The sequence below is a fragment of the Rhinoderma darwinii genome, chromosome 5 (assembly GCF_050947455.1).
Source record: "Rhinoderma darwinii isolate aRhiDar2 chromosome 5, aRhiDar2.hap1, whole genome shotgun sequence".
Classification (NCBI taxonomy): Eukaryota; Metazoa; Chordata; class Amphibia; order Anura; family Rhinodermatidae; genus Rhinoderma; species Rhinoderma darwinii.
The window spans coordinates 249,407,448-249,428,535 of NC_134691.1; the positions used below are offsets into that span (position 1 = coordinate 249,407,448).

The window sequence follows — 21,088 nt, forward strand, 5'->3', positions numbered from 1 at the left end:
GTCACTTCTTGAACAGTTTTTCATTGGGTCAATAGAAAAACAGCTCCAAGATAGCCGTAAAAAACGCATCAAAAAACACCTGATGCATAAAAAAACGGCTGTAAATTAGAGGCGTTTTTCCCTTGAAAACAGCTCTATATTTTACAGCTGTTTTTTGTTAAGCGTGTGAACATTGCCTGTCAGATTAAGGTTATATACGAGGATGTGCCTTTGGCATGTCCGAATAGACATATAGCCAGGGCAGACCTGGGGGTCTTTATTAGGCCCCCGGCTGCTATGACACCCCATCAAAGGTCAGCAATTGCATTTGCAGGCCGCCGATGGGTGACAGAGGGAGCTCCCTCCCTCTGTAAACAACTTAAATGCCACGGTCGCTATTGACCTCCGCTATTTAACTTCGATCGCTACCGTTAGAGCAGGAGCACGGCCGTCATTAAAAAGCAGAACACCCACTCCAGCCTGCACAAGACACCCATGCAGGACTGCCGTGAAAAGGCGGCAGCCTAGCCTAAGGCCCCCTAGTGACCACCGTGAAAAGGTGTATTGGAGGTCACTAAGGGGTTAAACAGCACTCAACCAGTTATGGCTTCGTTCTTATCCAAGATTTTTGTTGTTCTGCCTATCATAGGAGCAGAACAACGAGAAACCAGAGCCGCCAAATCTTTTCTGTGACGGAAACCAACAGAGCCTGATGCAACTTAATAACTGTTGGGTTTCGTCGGGTTCCTCTCATGGTGTCCGTCACTTCACCTGCCAGAAAAGCATAGCATGATGCGCTTTGTCCAGAAAATAGATGGAATCTGTGACAGAGGCCCCTTATGGAGCAGATGAAAACAAAGCCTAGGGTACTAATTGCTGGACACGAAGAGGGCCCAAAATAAAACGTACTTCATAAACCAACATTAGCCATAGATTTGCTGCAGTTCAGCATAAACAAACGTTGGGTAAAAAAATAAAAGAAGGAAAAACGCTCTGTACAAACCCAGCCTGTTCCATTCATCAGGTCACTGGCCTATATCTTGGTCACATGCATTCACCTTGGAAATTGACTAACGCACTACTCAAATCAGCCACGTTGTTTCTCTACAGGACCCTCGTACTTTATATTAGCCCCCTAGCCGGTTATACCATGTACACTGGTTTCACAGCGTACTATTTCTTTGCTTTCTGCCCAGTTGTATAATAACTAGATACGTGAAGACACTGGTAAGTCACGGCCAGACAGGAGACTTCCCGCTCCCCTGACCCTCCTCCTCACAAGCCCTCCCACAGTACTTCCGTGTGCGGGCTCCTGCGTGCACCACATACAATCCGGGAGCTCCTGGCTGAACTGCGGTCCAGTGAGAGCAGATTCGTCATGCACCCCGCAGCGCGCCTTTTGGAGGGCGCAAGGAGGAGCAATATAGGGGCGAGGGCGCAGCGTGGAGTCTCCCTTTTCACCTCTTACTTCTCCCAGCACCCTGAGTGCACCCAGCTGAGGGGGAACTGCCAGTCAGGTACCCTGGACCATGTGTGTGACGCTGACCACATGGCTTTTCGTCATTGACACCTGACTGAGTGTTTGCAGGTCGCACGTTTACCTCTATATACATTCCTCCTCTCTATATATGTACATTGTTGGCTGATGACTTCTGTGTAATTACTTTCTATAGAGAAGAGGAATAGAAATTTGACAAGACTATAGAATTATAATAGTGATTTATTATATGTATTTTACACATTTCTCTCCACACCACCCCCCCAAAAAATATTGCTATTAAATAAGCCCATGCATTTTTTTTCCCTCTTTTGCCTGGTTGTTAGAAATAATTTTCAATTACTGGACACGTCATTTAGTTTATATGTAATTTTGTTTTTCAACTTTTTTATTGGACCTAATAAATGCAGCTGGCTAGACTCATGGTGCATTCAGGCGTAATGCTACGCAATTTCCACAAGGGAATTCTGTGCGGAAATTCCGCAGCATTTACAGAAGCAGAAAAGTGAATGAGATTTGAACAAACGCTGCAGAAAAACGTTCATAAAATGATCTGCGGTGCGAATGTTAACTTAGGCGAAATTCACACGAACGTGTGCGTTTTGCGCGCGTTGCAGTTCTGTGTGTCATAAGTGTTTGGTGCGTGGCTGCGTGATTTTCACGCACATGCCATCCTTATGTGACGCGGTTTTGATGTTTAGAAAAATAAATGAAGGAAGTGATTTTATTTTTACCTCCATTTCTTGATCTACTGTTGCGCCAATCACGTGCAGCACACGGAAGTGCATCCGTGTGCTGTGCGTGATTTTCACGCACCCTTTGACTTCAATGGGTGTGTGATGCGCAAAACACGCTCAAGTATAGGACATGTCGTGAGTTTTATGCAGCGGACACACACTGCATGAAAATCACGGACTGTCTGAACGGCCCCATTGAGTTACATAGGTCCGTACGACGCGCGTGATTTTCATGCGCATATCACGGACGTGAAACACGTTCGTGTAAATAAGGCCTTATGCTGCGGTTTTGTTGCTCTTCTGTTGCAGGTTTTCCCTATTGCATTCAATAGGGATGTAAAACTTGCAAAGGAAACGCTGCGAATCCGACGCAAAAATTGCAAATTACAAAAAAATAAAATGTTTTGGTTTAAAGAGGCTCTGTCACCACATTATAAGTGGCCTATATTGTACATGATGTGATCGGCGCCGTAATGTAGATTACAGCAGTGTTTTTTTAATTTTTGACGGAGTTATGACCTATATTAGTTTTATGCTAATGAGTTTCTCAATGGACAACTGGGCGTATTTTACTATATGGACAAGTGGGCGTTGTGGAGAGAAGTGTATGACGCTGACCAGTCAGTGACCAATCAGCGTCATACACTTCTCCCCATTAATTTACACTGCAGATAGCAATATAGCTATATCGCTATCTGCAGCCACATAAACACACTATAACATTACTGCAGTGTCCTGACAATGAATATACAGTGGAGGAAATAAGTATTTGATCCCTTGCTGATTTTGTAAGTTTGCCCACTGTCAAAGTCATGAACAGTCTAGAATTTTTAGGCTAGGTTAATTTTACCAGTGAGAGATAGATTATATAAAAAAAAAAAGAAAAGAAAATCACATTGTCAAAATTCGATATATTTATTTGCATTGTGCACAGAGAAATAAGTATTTGATCCCCTGCCAACCATTAAGAGTTCAGCCTCCTCCAGATCAGTTACACGCTCCAAATCAACTTGGTGCCTGCATTAAAGACATCTGTCTTAAATGGTCACCTGTATAAAAGACTCCAGTCCACAGACTCAATTAATCAGTCTGACTCTAACCTCTACAACATGGGCAAGACCAAAGAGCTTTCTAAGGATGTCAGGGACAAGATCATAGACCTGCACAAGGCTGGAATGGGCTACAAAACCATAAGTAAGACGCTGGGTGAGAAGGAGACAACTGTTGGTGCAATAGTAAGAAAATGGAAGACATACAAAATGACTGTCAATCGACATCGATCTGGGGCTCCATGCAAAATCTCACCTCGTGAGGTATCCTTGATCCTGAGGAAGGTGAGAGCTCAGCCGAAAACTACACGGGGGGAACTTGTTAATGATCTCAAGGCAGCTGGGACCACAGTCACCAAGAAAACCATTGGTAACACATTACGCCATAATGGATTAAAATCCTGCAGTGCCCGCAAGGTCCCCCCGCTCAAGAAGGCACATGTACAGGCCCGTCTGAAGTTTGCAAATGAACATCTGGATGATTCTGAAAGTGATTGGGAGAAGGTGCTGTGGTCAGATGAGACTAAAATTTAGCTCTTTGGCATTAACTCAACTTGCCGTGTTTGGAAGAAGATAAATGCTGCCTATGACCCAAAGAACACCGTCCCCACTGTCAAGCATGGAGGTGGAAACATTATGTTTTGGGGGGTGTTTCTCTGCTAAGGGCACAGGACTACTTCACCGCATATATGGGAGAATGGATGGAGCCATGTACCGTCAAATCCTGAGTGATCACCTCCTTCCCTCCACCAGGACATTAAAAATGGCTCGTGGCTGGGTCTTCCAGCACGACAATAACCCGAAACATACAGCCAAGGCAACAAAGGAGTGGCTCAAAAAGAAGCACATTAAGGTCATGGAGTGGCCTAGCCAGTCTCCAGACCTTAATCCCATCGAAAACTTATGGAGGGAGCTGAAGATCCGAGTTGCCAAGCGACAGCCTCGAAATCTTAATGATTTACAGATGATCTGCAAAGAGGAGTGGGCCAAAATTCCATCTAACATGTGTGCAAACCTTATCATCAACTACAAAAAACGTCTGACTTCTGTGCTTGCCAACAAGGGTTTTGCCACCAAGTATTAAGTCTTGTTTGCCAAAGGGATCAAATACTTATTTCTCTGTGCACAATGCAAATAAATATATATAATTTTGACTATGTGATTTTCTTTTCTTTTTTTTTTTTATATAATCTATCTCTCACTGGTAAAATTAACCTAGCCTAAAAATTCTAGACTGTTCATGTCTTTGAAAGTGGGCAAACTTACAAAATCAGCAAGGGATCAAATACTTATTTCCTTCACTGTACATTACCTCCAGCCAGGACGTGATGTGTATTCAGAATTCTGACCACTTCTCTGTGATTTACAGCACAGCACGGCGAGATCTCGCTGTAAATGACAGTTTACAGCGTAATCTTGCGAGACTACGCCTGCTATGAAACGCACGAGATGTCCTATATTTGTGCGTTGTTCGCGCATCACGCACCCATTGAAGTCAATGGGTGCCTGAAAATCACGCGCAGCACACGGAAGAGTGTCATAATGATGGCGGCTGCGCAAAAATCACGCAGCCGCGCATCATATAGTGATGACACACGGAGCTGTTAAGTGCCTTTTGCGCGCGCAAAACGCACATGCTCGTGTAAATCCGGCCTAAATCACAGAGACGTTCAGAGAAGTGGTCAGTAACCCCTTCCCTCTTTGGACACTTTTGACCTTCCTGATGTTTCACTTTATGTGGTAATAACTTCGGAATGCTTTTACCTATCCAAGCGATTCTGAGATTGTTTTCTCGTGACACATTGGACTTTGTTACTGGCAAAATTTGCTTGATACATTCAGTATTTAATTGTGAAAAACACCAACATTTTGCAAAAAATTGCAGAAATTTGCATTTCTCTAAATTTAAATGTATCTGCTTGTAAGACAGGCAGTTATACCACACAAAATTGTTGCTAATTAACATCCCCCATATGTCTACTTTAGATTGGCATCGTTTTTTTTTACCTTTTTCAACGATGCTACAAGGCTTAGAACTTTTATCAACAATTTCTCATATTTTCAAGAAAATGTCAAAAGGCTATTTTTTCATGGACCAGTTCAGTTGTGAAGTGGCTTTGAGGGCCTTATATATTAGAAAGTCCCGATAAATCACCCCATTTTAAAAACTTCATCCCTCAAAGTATTCAAAACAGCATTTAGAAAGTTTATTAACCCTTTAGACGTTTCACAGGAATTAAAGCAATGTAGAATTGAAATTGACAAATTTCATGTTTTTTTGTGCAGAAATTAATTTTTAATCCATTTTTTTTTTGTAACACAAAGTTTTACTAATGAAATGCAACTCAATATTTATTGCCCAGGTTCTGCAGATTTAGGAAATATCCCACATGTGACTCTAGTGTGTAATGTACTGAAGCACAGGCCTCAGAAGCAAAAGAGCACCTAGGGGATTTTGGGGCCTCCCTTTAATTAGACTATATTTTAGGTACCATGTCAAGTTTGAATGGCTCTTGCGGTGCCAAAACAGTGGAAATCCCCCAAGAGTGACCCCATTTTGGAAACTGCACACCTCAAGGGGTATAGTAAGCATTTTGACCGCACTTTTTTTTTTTGCAGAAAATATTGGACGTAGGCAGTGAAAAGTAAAATCGAAATTTTTTTTCAACAAAAATGTAGGTTTAGCTATTTTTTTTCCATTCCCACAAGGACTAAACGGGAGGAAGCAATTTCTCCCGAGTAAAACAATACCCCACGTGTGGTAATAACCGGCTGTTTGGACACACGGCAGGGCTTAGAAGGGAACGAGCGCTATTTGGCTTTTGGAGATCACATTTAGCAGCAATGGTTTGTGGAGGCCATGTCGCGTTTGCAAAGCCCCTGAGGGGACAAAACAATGAAAACGCCCAAAAAGTGACTCCATTTTGGAAACTACACCCCTTGAGGAATCCATCTAGGGGTGCAGTGAGCATTTTGACCCCACAGGTGTTTCATTGAATTTATTAGAATTGGGCAGTCTTCAATAAGACATAGCTTTAGCTCCAAATTTTTCATTTTCTCAAATAAAGGAAAAAAGTATGGCAATACCCCATTTGTGGTCATAAACTGTTCTTCGGGCACACGGCAGAGCTCGGAAGGGAAGGAGCGGCATTTGGCTTTTGGAGTGCAGATTTTGCTGGATTGGTTTCTGGTTGCTATGTCGCATATGCAAAGCCCCTGTGGGACCAAAACAGTGGAAACCCCCCAGAAGTGACCACATTTTGGAAACTACACCCCTCAAAGTATTCAAGGAGTGTCGTGAGAATGTTAACCCCGCAGGTGTTTTGCAGAAATTAGTGTGCACTCGATGTTGCAGAGTGAAAATGGGATTTTTTTTTCCGTAGATATACCAATATGTGGTGCTCAGCTTCTGCCACCATAACAAGACAGCTCTCTAATTATTATGCTGTGTTTGCCGGTTTTAGAAACACCCTACATGTGGCCCTAATCTTTTGCCTGGACATTTGACAGGGCTCAAGAGTGAAAGAGTACCATGTAAAATTGAGGCCTAATTTGGCGATTTACAAAATATTGGTTCACAATTGCAGGGTGGTGATGTGAAGTAATAAAAGAAACCCCTGAGAAGTGACCCCATTTTGGAAACTACACCCTCAAGGGATTTATTAAGGGGTGTAGTGAGCATTTTCACCCTACAGGACTTTTCCATAAATTATTGCGCCTCGGATGGTGCAAAGTAAAAAATAATTAAAATTTTTCCTTAGATATGCTATTTCAGTGGCAAATATGTTGTGCCCAGCTTATGCCATTGGAGACACACATCCCAAAAATTGTTAAAAGGGTTCTCCCGGGTATGGCAATGCCATATATGTGGAAGTAAACAGCTGTTTGGGCACACTGTAGGGCTCAGAAGGGAGGGAGCTCCATTTGACCTTTGGAGCATGGATTTGCTAGGTAGTAGTTTTGTTTGAGTATTGCTGGTGTTTCCATTTATAATGTGGGGGCATAAATAAGTTGCGCAGAGTACATCAGGGGCATAGACAGGTGGTATAATAATAGGTTTAAAAAAACAATAAAATAATCCATAGATATGTGTTACACTATGACACAATCCTTTCTGCACAGGCCGGTGTCACACTGATAAATGTCCTTCCTTATCCCTCTTTTGGTCCACACTCCGCACATTTGCAGTTTGTGGAATTATGCTGGGAAAGTATTTTCCTGGTATTGCGACTTTTTATTTTTTTGGGAGGGAAGGTGATTCTGGCATAGGTTTTTTTTTTATACTGCGTTCACCATGTGTTATAAACTACATGTTAGGCCTTATTTACACGAACGTGTATGACGTCCGTGCTACGTGGGTGGAAATCACGAGCGTCGCACAGACTTATGTAAGTCAATGGGGCCGTTCTGACAGGTCGTGAGCTTCACGCAGCGGCACAAGGAAGCACTTCCGGGTGACGCGCGTGATTCGCGCTACAGTTAAAGAAGTGAAGGGAAACATAAAAGCCCCTCCTTCTTTACTGTTTCGGAACATAAAAACAGAGTGTCATAATGATGCTGGCTGCGCGAAAATCACGCAACCGCGCACCATATATCGATGCCACACTGAACTTTTGCTCGCGCAAAATGCAGCGTTTTTTGAGCGTGCACACGCTCATGTGAATCCGGCCTTATCGTTATTCTGTGGGTCAGTACGATTCCGGCGGTACCTGATTTATAGCACTTTTTTATGTTTTACAAATTTTTGCACAATAAAATTACTTTTGTAAAAAGAATGTATTTTTTCTGATACCAAGTTGTGAGAACCATAACGTTTTAATTTTTTAGTCGAGGAAGCTGTATGAGCGCTTGTTTTTTGTGAGACGAGCTATAGTTTATATAGGTGCCATTTTTGGATACATGCGACTTTTTGATCACTTTTTTTCTAATATTTGTAGGACAAAGTGACAAAAAAACAAGTTCTGGTATAGGTTGTTTATGGGTTTTTTTTTTCCACTGTTCACCGCGTGGAATAAATAATATAATATTTTTATAGCTCAGGCAGTTACAGTCGCAGCGATACCAAATATGTATGGTTTATTATTTTTTTCAATAATAAAGGACTTCATAAGGGAAAAGGGCGATTGTGTTTTCTGTCTCCCATATTGATCATGACTAATTTATTATTTTTCTTACTGACCAGCCCCATTTAAAATTTGATCATTTAAAATTTGTAAAATAACACCTAAAACAAAACTACAAATTCTCACTATACCAAGGACCCGAGGGAGTGTCTGTCTCATCCAGGTTGCAAATCCGGGTGAGAGGAATAAATCCAGATGAGATTGGTTGAATCTATTTTTTGCTGAGGCCTTTGATTTATTTTTTGAGCTCGATTTTATGGAATGGTGGGTAGGTTGGTAGTGGGACCTGCATTCCCTCTCCCTCCATTGCAGGTTTTCATGGTTGTCCTCCTTATTTACTAAAATTAAAGTATTTCTTATTATACCCCTAGATGAATACCTAGAGGGTTGTCACTTCACAATTTAAAAATCTCACTATACCCCTAGATGAATACCTAGAGGGTTGTCACTTCGCAAATTAAAAATTCTCACTATACCCCTAGATGAATACCTTGAAAGGTGTTACATTACAATCTAAATCTTCACACTATAACTCTAGGTGCTTTTTCTCCTTTAACCCCTTGTGAAAATTATGAATTTGGGGCTAAAGCAACATTTACTTTGAAAAAAATCTAAATTTTATTATCTTACTGCCCAGTGTATGAAACACCTGTGGGGTCAAACTGCTCACTATACCACTTGAAAAATTCCTTGAGGGGTGTTGCTTCCCAAATGGAGTCACTTTTGGGGGTTTTCCACTGCACTGGTTCCTTTACAAATGTGACTTGGTGCAGAGAAATCAATCCAGCACTCCAAAAGCGAAATGGCGTGCCTTCCTTTCCGAGTCCTGCCGCTTGCCCAAACAGCAGTTTATGACCACATGTTTGGTATTTCCGTACTCTGGAAAAGTTGATTTACAAATGTTGGGGTGCTTTTCCTCATTTATTTGTTGAAAAAAGTAAAAATTTTGAGGTAAATATTGGAAAATAATGTAATTTTTCATTTTCACTGCCCAATTCTAATGAGATCTATGAAACACCTGTGGGGTCAAAATGCTCACTACACCCCTAGATGAATTCATCAAGCGGTGTAGTTTCCAAAATGGGGTCTTTTTGGGGTGTTTCCTTTATTTTTGCACCACAAGACCTCTTCTAACCTGACATGGTGCCTGAAATATAATTTAAGAAAAGGGAAGGCCCAAAAATCCTCTAGGTACTCCTTTGTTCTGGGGCTTTTGTTTCAGTCCAGTAGCGCACTAGGGCCACATGTGGGATATTTCTAAAAACTACAGAAACAGGGCAATAAATATTCAGTTGTGTTTCTCTGGTAAAAACCTTCAGTATTACAGGAAAAATGGATTAAAATGGAATTTCTGCAAAAAAATAATGAAATTTGCAAATTTCCCTTCCACTTTTTGCTTTAATTCCTGTGAAACGTATAAAGGTTTAACCCCTTAAGGACACAGCCTTGTTTTGGCCTTAAGGCTCAGAGCCCATATTTCAAATCTGACATATTTCACTTTATGTGGTAATAACGTCGGAATGCTTAAACCTATCCAAGCGATTCTGAGATTGTTTTCTCGTGACACATTGGGCTTCATGTTCGTGGTAAAATTTGGTTGATATATTCAGTGTTTATTGGTGAAAAATTGCAAAATTTAGAGAAAATTTAGAGAAAATAGCATTTTTCAGAATTTAAATGCATCTGCTGGTAAAACAGACGGTTATACCACCCAAAATAGTTACTAGTTCACATTTCCTATAAGTCTACTTTAGATTTGCATAGTTTTTTGAGAATTCTTTTATTTTTCTTGGACGTTACAAGGCTTAGAACATAAACAGCAATTTCTCATATTTTTAAGAAAATTTAAAAAGCCTTTTTTTTAAGGTACCTGTTCAGTTCTGAACTGGCTTTGAGGGGCCTATGTATTAGAAACCATGATAACACACCCCATTTTAAAAACTACACCCCTCAAAGTATTCAAAACAGCTTTTAGAAAGTTTTTTAACCCTTCAGGCCTTTCACAAGAATTAAAGCAAAGTGGAGGTGACTTTTGCAAATTTCATTTTTCTTGCTGAATTTCAATATTATAAAAAAAATTCTGTAACACAGAAGGTTTTACCAGAGAAATACTACTAAATATGTATTGTCCAGATTCAGCAGTTTTTAGAAATGTCCCACATGTGGCTCTAGTGTGCTCGTGGACTAAAACACAAGCCCCAGAAGCAAAGAAGGACCTAGTGCATTTTGAGGCCTCTTTTTTATTAGAATATATTTTAGGCAGCATGCCAGGTTTGAAGAGGTGTTGAGGTGCCAAAACAGTAGGAATCCCCCAATAGTGACACCATTTTGGAAACTGCACCCCTCAAGGAATACATTTATGGTTTTTGTTACCATTTTGACCACACAGTTTTGTCACAGCACCTATTTGAATTGGGATTTGAAATTAAAAAAAATGACATTTTTTCCAATAAGATGTCATTTGTGATCAAAATTTCTTATTTTCACAGGGAACAAAATAGCCCAATTTGTCCTTAGTGCGGCAATTCCCAATTTGTGGTGATAAAATGCCGTTTGGGCCCATGGGAGGCCTTAGAAGTGAAGGAGCGCTGTGTGTTCTTTGGAGTGCAGATTTTGCTGGTTTGGTTTTCGGGTGCCATGTCGCATTTGCAGGGCCGCAGAGGTATCAAAGCAATGGAAACCCACCAGAAGTGACCCCATTTTGGAAACTACACCCCTCAAGGAATTCATTTATGGGTAATGTGACCATTTAGACCCCATAGTTTCTTCACAGAACTTATTTCAATTGGGCTGGGAATTAAAACAAAATAAATTTTTTTCCAATAATATGTCGTTTTGGCTGAAAATGTCTTATTTTCACAAGAAATAAAATACCCCATTCTGTTGCGCAATTTGTCCTGAGTGCAGCAATACCCCATTTGTGGTGATAAGCTGCCGTTTGGGCCCATGGGAGGGCTCAGAAGGAAAGGACCACCATTTGGCCTACTGGGGATTTTCTGGTGCGAAGTCATGTATGCAGAAGCCCCTGAGGTACCAGTACAGTTGAAACCCGCAAGAAGTGACCTCGTTTTAAAAACGACACCCTTTAAGGCATTCATCTAGAGGTGTAGTGAGCATTTTGACCGGAGACATAAAACCCATAAACTGTAATGTGGGTTCTCCTGGGTACGGCAATACCCTACATGTGGCTGTTATCAGCTGCCTGGGCACACAGCAGGGCTCAGGAGGGAAAGATAAGGTGGGATAAGCTGTGCGGAGTGCATCAGGGTAAGTAAAATTGGGGTAAATTATAAACCAAGGGATGTATGATAAATTTTAAAACACTTTCCTACAGAGCTCTGGTTTTTCGGGACACGCCTTACATTGATATATTGTGTCCTCCCTTATCCCCCTCTTATAGCATACTTTGCACTTTTTCCCTTCTTGCCAGTTTGGGGAACTTCTCCTGGAAAGTGTTGCCCTGGTACGATGCGTGTGGCCCCGCTTCCAGAAGTACTAGGTGCCCCCCCCTTCCTGGTCCCTAAAGATTAGGTTCTTGATAACCACCTCTTGAAATTCCAGGAAAGTTCCCGTCTGGCCTGTACATCGACGTAGCACGTACGCATTGTACAAAGCCATCGGTATGATGTGCACGGCCAGCTTCTTATACCACACGGCATGGCGCTGTAGGGCTTCAGGACTTGATCTTACAAGTCCACCCCTCCCATGTACCTATTGAAGCCCAGGATGCAGTCTGGTTTGGGGGTCTCCGTACTGGTACCTCGTACAGGTACGCGGGTACTGGTGTGGCATCTCTCTTGTCCTTGTACGTGACACACCATATGTTGCTGCTAGAATGTGCCCTGCTCACACCCCTTCTTGTTTGCCCTGCAGAGTCTTAGGGAGACCTCTCAGGTTTCTTCTAGCAGTGCCGCAGTACTTCTGGAAGCGAGGCAGTTGAAGAGTGGGACGCTGGTATAAAAATTATCCAGGTAGAGGTGGTAACCCTGGTCCAGCAGTGGGTGCACCAAATCCCACACAATTTTTGCATTAACTCCCAGTAAAGGGGGGGGGGGGCATTATGGGGGTTGAATACTGGTGTCCTTCCCTTTTATATATCCTAAATTTGTGGGTATACCCTGATGCACTCTCGCAACTTATACATCTTCACGCCATACCTTGCCATCCTACCCGGCAGGTACTGGCGGAATTGAAGCCTCCCTTTAAAATCTATCAAGGACTCATCAATAGAAATACACTTCTCGGGGGTGAATGCTTGGGAAAACCGGGCACTGAAACGGTCTAATAGGGGTCTCCGTTTATACAAACGGTCAAAACTTTGGTCATCTCGGCGTGGGCACGGCTCATTATCAGTATAATGTAAGAAGCAAAGTATTGCCTAATTTATTTTATTTTTTTAGGTTCTAGTTCAGTTCTGAAGTTGCTTTGAGGGACCTATATATTAGAAACCCCTATCAAACATCCCATTTTAGAAACTAGACCCCTCAAAGTATTCACAACAGCATTTAGAAAGTTTATGAACCCTTTAGGTGTTTCACAGAAATTTAGAGCAAAGTAGAGGTGAAATTTACATATATTTTTTTTGTCAGAAAATCCTCCTTTATACCATTTTTTTTATAACACAAAAGGTTTTACCAGAGAAACGCAACTCAATACGTATTACCCAGTGTTAAGGATCTGCCAGGCACAGCTTCTGTATCCACGCCCATAGGTAATCAGTCTGCACCTGCTTCTATGTCTGTGAGACTGACTCCATCTTCCACCACTCGGGATGGCAGGCTTAGGCGTGGGAGAGCCTATCACAGCCTGGCCAGACGGAGCTAGCTCCCGCCCTCTGTCTATTTATAACGGCCTTTCCTGTTCCTCCTTGCTTGTGATTCTTCTCTGTTGGTTTCCTGGCCCTGCTGCAGCTTCTTGAACTACTTGTCCCTGCTTCGTATTGACCCTGGCTTACTGACTACTCTTCTGCTCTGCGTTTGGTACCTCGTACACTCCTGGTTTGACTCGGCTTGTTCACTACTCTCCTGCTCTGCATTTGGCACCTCGTACTCTCCTGGTTTGACTCGGCTCGTTTACTACTCTTGTTGCTCACGGTGTTGCCGTGGGCAACTGCCCTGTTTCCCTTTGTTCTGTGTTTCCTTGTCTGGTTGTCTGTCGTGCACTTACTGAGTGTAGGGACCGTCGCCCAGTTGTACGCCGTCGCCTAGGACGGGTCGTTGCAAGTAGGCAGGGACTGAGTGGCGGGTAGATTAGGGCTCACTTGTCTGTTTCCCTATCCCTGTCATTACACCCAGATTCTGCAGTTTTGAGAAATATCCCACATGTGGCCCTAGTGCGGTAATGGACTGAAACACCGGCCTCCTAAGAAAAGGAGCACCTAGTGGATTTTGAGGCCTCCTTTTTATTAGGCACCATGTCCGGTTTGAAGAGGTCTTGTGGTACCAAAACAGTGGAAAATCCCCTTGAGGAATTCATTGCAGTTTTCATGGGGTGCATGTGCCTTTTTGATCAGTTTTTATTCTATTTTTAAGTGGCGTGGTGACTAAAAAACAGCAATTCTACTATTTGTTTTTTTATTCTATTTTTTTTAGAGCGTGCACCGTGCGCTATAAATTACATATTCACTTTATTCTGCGGGGCGATACGATTACAGCGATACCAGATGTTTATAGTTTTTTTTTATGTCCTCTGGCGTTGGCACAATAAAATACGTTTTGTAAAATATCATACACTTTTTGTGTTACCTTATTCTAAGAGCCATAACGTTTTTATTTTTCCATTAAGAAAGCCGTGCGAGGACTTTTTTTTGCGTAACGAACTGTACTTTCCATCAGTACCATTTTTAGGTACATGCGACTTTTTGATCTCTTTTTATTCCATTTTTTGGGAGGTGAAGTGACCAAACAATTGTGATTGTGGTACGGTTTATTATTATTTTCTTTTACGGCGTTCACCGCGCGGGATAAATAATGAAATAATTTTGTAGTTCAGGCCGTTATGGACGCAGCAATACCAATTATGTATAGTTTATTTGTTTGTTTATATATTTTATTAATAATAAAGGACTGATAAGGGAAAAGGGGGGGATTTTTACTTTTATTACTTTTAAAACTTTTATTTTTTTATTTTTACACATCTTTTTTTAACTTTATTACTTTGTCCCACTAGGGGACTTGAGGGCAGGAGGCTCTGATCGCTATTCTAATACACTACACTACATGCGTAGTGCAGTGTATTAGACCTGTCAGCTACTCACTGACAGCAAGCATAGTGGGTCCTGACTTCGTCAGGACCCACTAGGCTTCCGTTGATGGCAGAGCCGGACGCAATTGTTTGGTGTCCGGTTGCCATAGTCACCATCGCCAGCCGCTATCACGCAGCTTAACCCCTAAAAAGCTGTGATCACTATTGAACACGGCTTTTCAGGGGTTAATCAGCGGGGACACAGCGATCGGTCCCCGCTGTAGGATCTGCGGCAGCTGCTGTACGAGACAGCAGCTGTCACAGCTCCTGTATGTGTCGGGAGGACGGCCGAAATGGCCGTTACTCCCGCGACGTACTATTCCGAACGTATTGGTTAGCGCGACGGAATAGTACGTCGCTGAGCGCGAAGGGGTTAAAATGTGTTTTCCTTAAAAATTTATTGTCAGAATGACTATTTTCTAAGTCTAAAAATATTATTCTTTCTTTGGATATACTTTGTGTGAATTGGATTCCCCACATGTTGTTATTTAAAATTTTTATGAAACAAATAGCTTCCTCCTCAGTGCCGGACCAGATGAGAAAGAGATCATCAATGTATTTTCTGTAATAGAGAATTATATTTCGATATATATGGTCATTCTCTATGTGTGTAGATACGAAATGCCCCATAAATAAGTTGGCATAGCTAGGTGCAACTCGTGTCCCCATAGCCGTGCCTCTTGTTTGTTTATATAGTTTTGAATTATGTTTAAAGAAATTATGGGTGAGAATAAAATGTAATCCTTCTAATAAAAAGTCATTTTGTGTCTTTGGTAACACGCCTCTATGTTCTAAAAAAAATTTGGTAGCCTTAATTCCGAGGGTATGATCAATATTGGAATATTATCAGGGTATAGTTTTCTTTCCAATTATATTCTTGTAAATCTCTAATGAGACTCGTAGAGTCTTTCAGATAAGATGGAAGTTTCATTACTAGATTTTGCAAGTGTAGATCTATGTAATGTGATCGTTGACTCGTGAGGGAATTTTTACCAGATATTCTTGGTCTTCCTGGGGGATTCCATTTATTCTTATGGACTTTAGGTAAATGATAAAAAAAATGGTGTTTCAGGATTTGCTGTGATTTAAGAATGATTTTTCTTTTTTGTTTATAATGCCCTCTTCAAAGTTTATTTTTATGAAATTTAAAAATTCCTTTTCATATTGGTCTGACGGATCCAGTGTTAATATTTCGTAATACCTTTTGTCAGAAAGTATTCTCTCAGCTTCTTGAATATAAGTTTCTCTATCCTGTATCACGATTCCCCCTCCTTTGTCCGCTGATCTTATTACTATATTACTATTATTATTTTATTATTTAATGATTTTTTTCACCACCTTTTTGAGATTGCACTGGCTGGGTATTATTTTCTTATTATTGATTTTTTTCAAATCATTTGATACTAATGCATAAAATGTTTCTAAAAAATTACCCTTGTTGTGTAGTGGGTAGAAACTTGATTTACCATTTACTTGGAGGTGTGTGTATGGATCTTCTACAATGATATATTTTTCTGTATGCTTTAGTTTCCCTGCTTCAGTGGAAAAATGGCGTTGCAATGTGAGTTTTCTAATAAAATTATTTAAATCTAAATAGGGCAAAATGCGTAGGGCAAAATGACAAACCTTTGGAGAGCAGGTCTATTTCTCCCTCTTTGAGGGTATATTGTGACAAGTTAAAGATATTGTTAGGTTTTTCATGTTTACTCATAATTTCTGTTATTTCTTGCAGACCGTCTTAGTCCTCCCTGCTTTTTTTGTGTGATTTCTTTTTTTCTCCCCTCTGCATCCTCTGTTCTTTCTTTTCTTTTTGTAGATTTGGGTAAATGTGTTTGATTCGGGAGGACTTGAAAATATTCTGTGACCACATGATTCCTTGTGGGTGGTGATGTCTTTGGTGTATGTATATGAGGACTGGTATTTTGACCCGTGGGGGGGGGGGGGGGGGACTCTAAAAAAGATATATTTGTCAATGTACTATTTGGAGAGGAATTTAGCGATTCCAATTCGGGAGTTATGGCATCTGTGATGGGTCTGTCTATATAATTTAGGTATAGAATTAAGGGAGATGAAAAAGCAGGTTCTGGATGCATATTATTATGGAAAGGGGTACCTATCCAACGAAGGGTGGTGTTAATACCATCAGGTGAGTCATGGGTAGTAAAGAATGTGTTATCGATAGGGTTAGAGTGATGTGGCATATCTATATGCGATGTTTCTGATGTAGCCTTAGGAAATAATGGAGGTAAATTAGTATTAGGTGGAATACAAGGTTCTGCATCCTTTGTTTTTTGATCTGTTTGTTTGGTTACATTCTGGTGATTATGATCTTTCATTTTATTATCATTATATTTTTTATAGGTATTGCATCTAAATTATGCATAAGTTCTGCTTTACTATAATCTTCAAACTCTAAGAATAAATCAGTCATATATTTGCTTTCTTCAATAGTATATACTTTTGATGAAATCCCCTTTACAGGCTTTCTTTTTTCTGATGGAATGATGTTGGTAAGTAGTTGGATAAGTTTATTGCGGTTGTCTAGACGGTGCTGATAATATTCAATTTTGTTGGAAAACGGGACTTCATAAACACCTCGGTGTGCCTGCCGTGCTCTTGAGGACGTATATGTTCCTATCAGGAATCGCCCACCTTATAAGTCCGGTATATCCTGGCTGATAACCGGTTTATATGTTCTTGAAAAAAGACAAAAAAAAGAGAACGGCGCTCCTCTAAGGTGATAACGTTCGGATCTACAGTGAAGGAAATAAGTATTTGATCCCTTGCTGATTTTGTAAGTTTGTCCACTGTCAAAGACATGAACAGTCTAAAATTTTTAGGCTAGATTAATTTTACCAGTGAGAAATAGATTATATATAAAAAAAAATAGAAAATCACATTGTCAAAATTATATATATTTATTTGCATTTTGCACAGATAAATAAGTATTTGATCCCTTTGGCAAACAAGACTTAATACTTGGTGGCAAAACCCTTGTTGGCAAGCACAGCAATCGGACGGTTTTTGTAGTTGATGATGAGGTTTGCACACATGTTAGATGGAGTTTTGGCCCACTCCTCTTTGCAGATCATCTGTAAATCATTAAGATTTCGAGGCTGTCGGTTGGCAACTCGGATCTTCAGCTCCCTCCATAAGTTTTCGATGGGATTAAGGTCTGGAGACTGGCTAGGCCACTCCATGACCTTAATGTGCTTCTTTTTGAGCCACTCCTTTGTTGCCTTGGCTGTATGTTTCGGGTCATTGTCGTGATGGAAGACCCAGCCACGAGCCATTTTTAATGTCCTGGTGGAGGGAAGAAGTTTGTAACTCAGGATTTGACGGTACATGGCTCCATCCATTCTCCCATTGATGCGGTGAAGTAGTCCTGTGCCCTTAGCAGAGAAACACCCCTAAAACATAATGTTTCCACCTCCATGCTTGACAGTGGGGACGGTGTTCTTTGGGTCATAGGCAGCATTTCTCTTCCTCCAAACACGGCGAGTTGAGTTAATGCCAAAGAGCTCAATTTTAGTCTCATCTGACCACAGCACCTTCTCCCAATCACTCTCAGAATCATCCAGATGTTCATTTGCAAACTTCAGACGGGCCTGTACATGTGCCTTCTTGAGCGGGGGGACCTTGCGGGCACTGCAGGATTTCAATCCATTACGGCGTAATGTGTTACCAATGGTTTTCTTGGTGACTGTGGTCCCAGCTGCCTTGAGATCATTGACAAGTTCCCCCCGTGTAGTTTTCGTCTGAGCTCTCACCTTCCTCAGGATCAAGGATACCCCACGAGGTGAGATTTTGCATGGAGCCCCAGATCGATGTTGATTGACAGTCATTTTGTATGTCTTCCATTTTCTTACTATTGCACCAACAGTTGTCTCCTTCTCACCCAGCGTCTTACTTATGGTTTTGTAGCCCATTCCAGCCTTGTGCAGGTCTATGATCTTGTCCCTGACATCCTTAGAAAGCTCTTTGGTCTTGCCCATGTTGTAGAGGTTAGAGTCAGACTGATTAATTGAGTCTGTGGACAGGAGTCTTTTATACAGGTGACCATTTAAGACAGCTGTCTTTAAGACAGGCACCAAGTTGATTTGGAGCGTGTAACTGGTCTGGAGGAGGCTGAACTCTTAATGGTTGGTAGGGGATGAAATACTTATTTCTCTGTGCACAATGCAAATAAATATATATAATTTTGACTATGTGATTTTCAGGTTTTTTTTTATATAATCTCACTGGTAAAATTAACCTAGCCTAAAAATTCTAGACTGTTCATGACTTTGACAGTGGGCAAACTTACAAAATCAGCAAGGGATCAAATACTTATTTCCTTCACTGTATATAAACAATTGGTGCTGATAGGAATAGAGCTCACCTTAGTAAGTTGTGCAGTGTCGCTAGCACAACTTAACTTTGTAGCTTGTAGATGCTTGATCACACTGTGCTTGCCTCTGGAGCCATAACCGCATCGAGTGAATTCATCTCAGGAATTCTTTTCCTTTTTTTAGATTTAAATAATTTTATTAGAAAACTCACATTGCAACGCCATTTTTCCACTGAAGCAGGGAAACTAAAGCAAACAGAAAAATATATCATTGTAGAAGATCCATACACACACCTCCAAGTAAATGGTAAATCAAGTTTCTACCCACTACACCACAAGGGTAATTTTTTAGAAACATTTTATGCATTAGTATCAAATGATTTGAAAAAAATCAATAATAAGAAAATAATACCCAGCCAGTGCAATCTCAACAAGGTGGAGAAAAAAATCATTAAAAGACCTTCAAAATAATAAAAATATAGTAATAAGATCAGCGGACAAAGGAGGGGGAATCGTGATACAGGATAGAGAAACTTATATTCAAGAAGCTGAGAGAATACTTTCTGACAAAAGGTATTACGAAATATTAACACTGGATCCGTCAGACCAATATGAAAAGGAATTTTTAAATTTCATAAAAATAAACTTTGAAGAGGGCATTATAAACAAAAAAGAAAAATCATTCTTAATCACAGCAAATCCTGAAACAACACCATTTTTTTTTAATCATTTACCTAAAATCCATAACAATAAAAGGAATCCCCCAGGAAGACCAATAATATCTGGTATAAATTCCCTCACGAGTCAACTATCACATTACATAGATCTACACTTGCAAAATCTAGTAATGAAACTTCCATCTTATCTGAAAGACTCTACGAGTCTCATTAGAGATTTACAAGAATATAATTGGAAAGAAAACTATACCCTGATAATATTCCAATATTGATCATACCCTCGGAATTAAGGCTACCAAATTTTTTTAGAACATAGAGGCGTGTTACCAAAGAAACAAAATGACTTTTTATTAGAAGGATTACATTTTATTCTCACCCATAATATCTTTTAACATAATTCAAAACTATATAAACAAACAAGAGGCACGGCTATGGGGACACGAGTTGCACCTAGCTATGCCAACTTATTTATGGGGCATTTCGAATCTACACACATAGAGAATGACCATATATATCGAAATAAAATTGTCTATTACAGAAGATACATTGATGATCTCTTTCTCATCTGGTCCGGCACTGAGGAGGAAGCTATTTGTTTCATAAAAATGTAAATAACAACATGTGGGGAATCCAATTCACACAAAGTATATCCAAAGAAAGAATAATATTTTTAGACTTAGAAATTAGTCATTCTGACAATAAATTTTTAACGAAAACACATTTTAAAGATACAGACAAAAATAGTTTTTTGAATTTTAAAAGTGCACATTATAAAAGATGGATAACAAATATCCCACATAGCCAGTAGAGGAGGATAAGAAAGAACTGTTCTTCTGTGGAAGTATATAAAGAACAATCTAAAACCCTCAAAGAAAGGTTTGAGGAGAAAAAATACCTCCAAAACCTTCTCAAGCATGCGTACCAAAGAAATTTGGGTACGTCTCAAGAAGCATGCTTAATAGAAAAAGCTCACACGAAACATAATAAGGATATTCTAAAGAAAAATAATTCTAACAATTTTATTACAACTTTTAATCATGATCATAATATTATAAGAGGTACACTGCAAAAACACTGGAATATACTTCAAAATGACCCAATTTTAAATAAAATGATCCCTTTAAAACCAGGTATAACATTCCGCTGAGGGAGAACATTCAAAAATATATTGGCACCTAGTAGATTGAGGATAAATACCTCCATCCCTACTCCCAATTATCACTCCAAACCTGCAGGTATCTACAAGTGTGGAAAAATAAACTGTTTATGCTGTCTCAATAGCAACACAGGGAAGACGCAGGTCATGTCAAACGTAACAAAATAAATATTTCAAATTGACACTTTCATGACTTGTGAAACCGATCATGTAATATATATGATCGAATGCGAGTGTGGATTACAATATGTCGGGAGAAATACCCAGACATTAAGAAAAAGATTGAATGGTCACCG

The 21,088-nt window shown here is 40.3% G+C and overlaps 1 protein-coding gene across 8 annotated transcripts in view; it reads left to right on the plus strand.

The window, feature by feature from the left end:
• Positions 1-1,277: 1,277 nt before the first annotated feature.
• SUGCT (succinyl-CoA:glutarate-CoA transferase) overlaps positions 1,278-21,088 on the plus strand; it is a 1,185,368-nt gene continuing 1,165,557 nt past the window's right edge. For all 8 annotated transcript variants that reach the window (XM_075828569.1, XM_075828573.1, XM_075828572.1 and 5 more), the window contains exon 1: positions 1,278-1,496. In XM_075828569.1, coding sequence (XP_075684684.1) covers positions 1,358-1,496 — 139 coding nt within the window. In that variant the 5' untranslated portion in view covers positions 1,278-1,357. The remainder of the gene's footprint in view (positions 1,497-21,088) is intronic.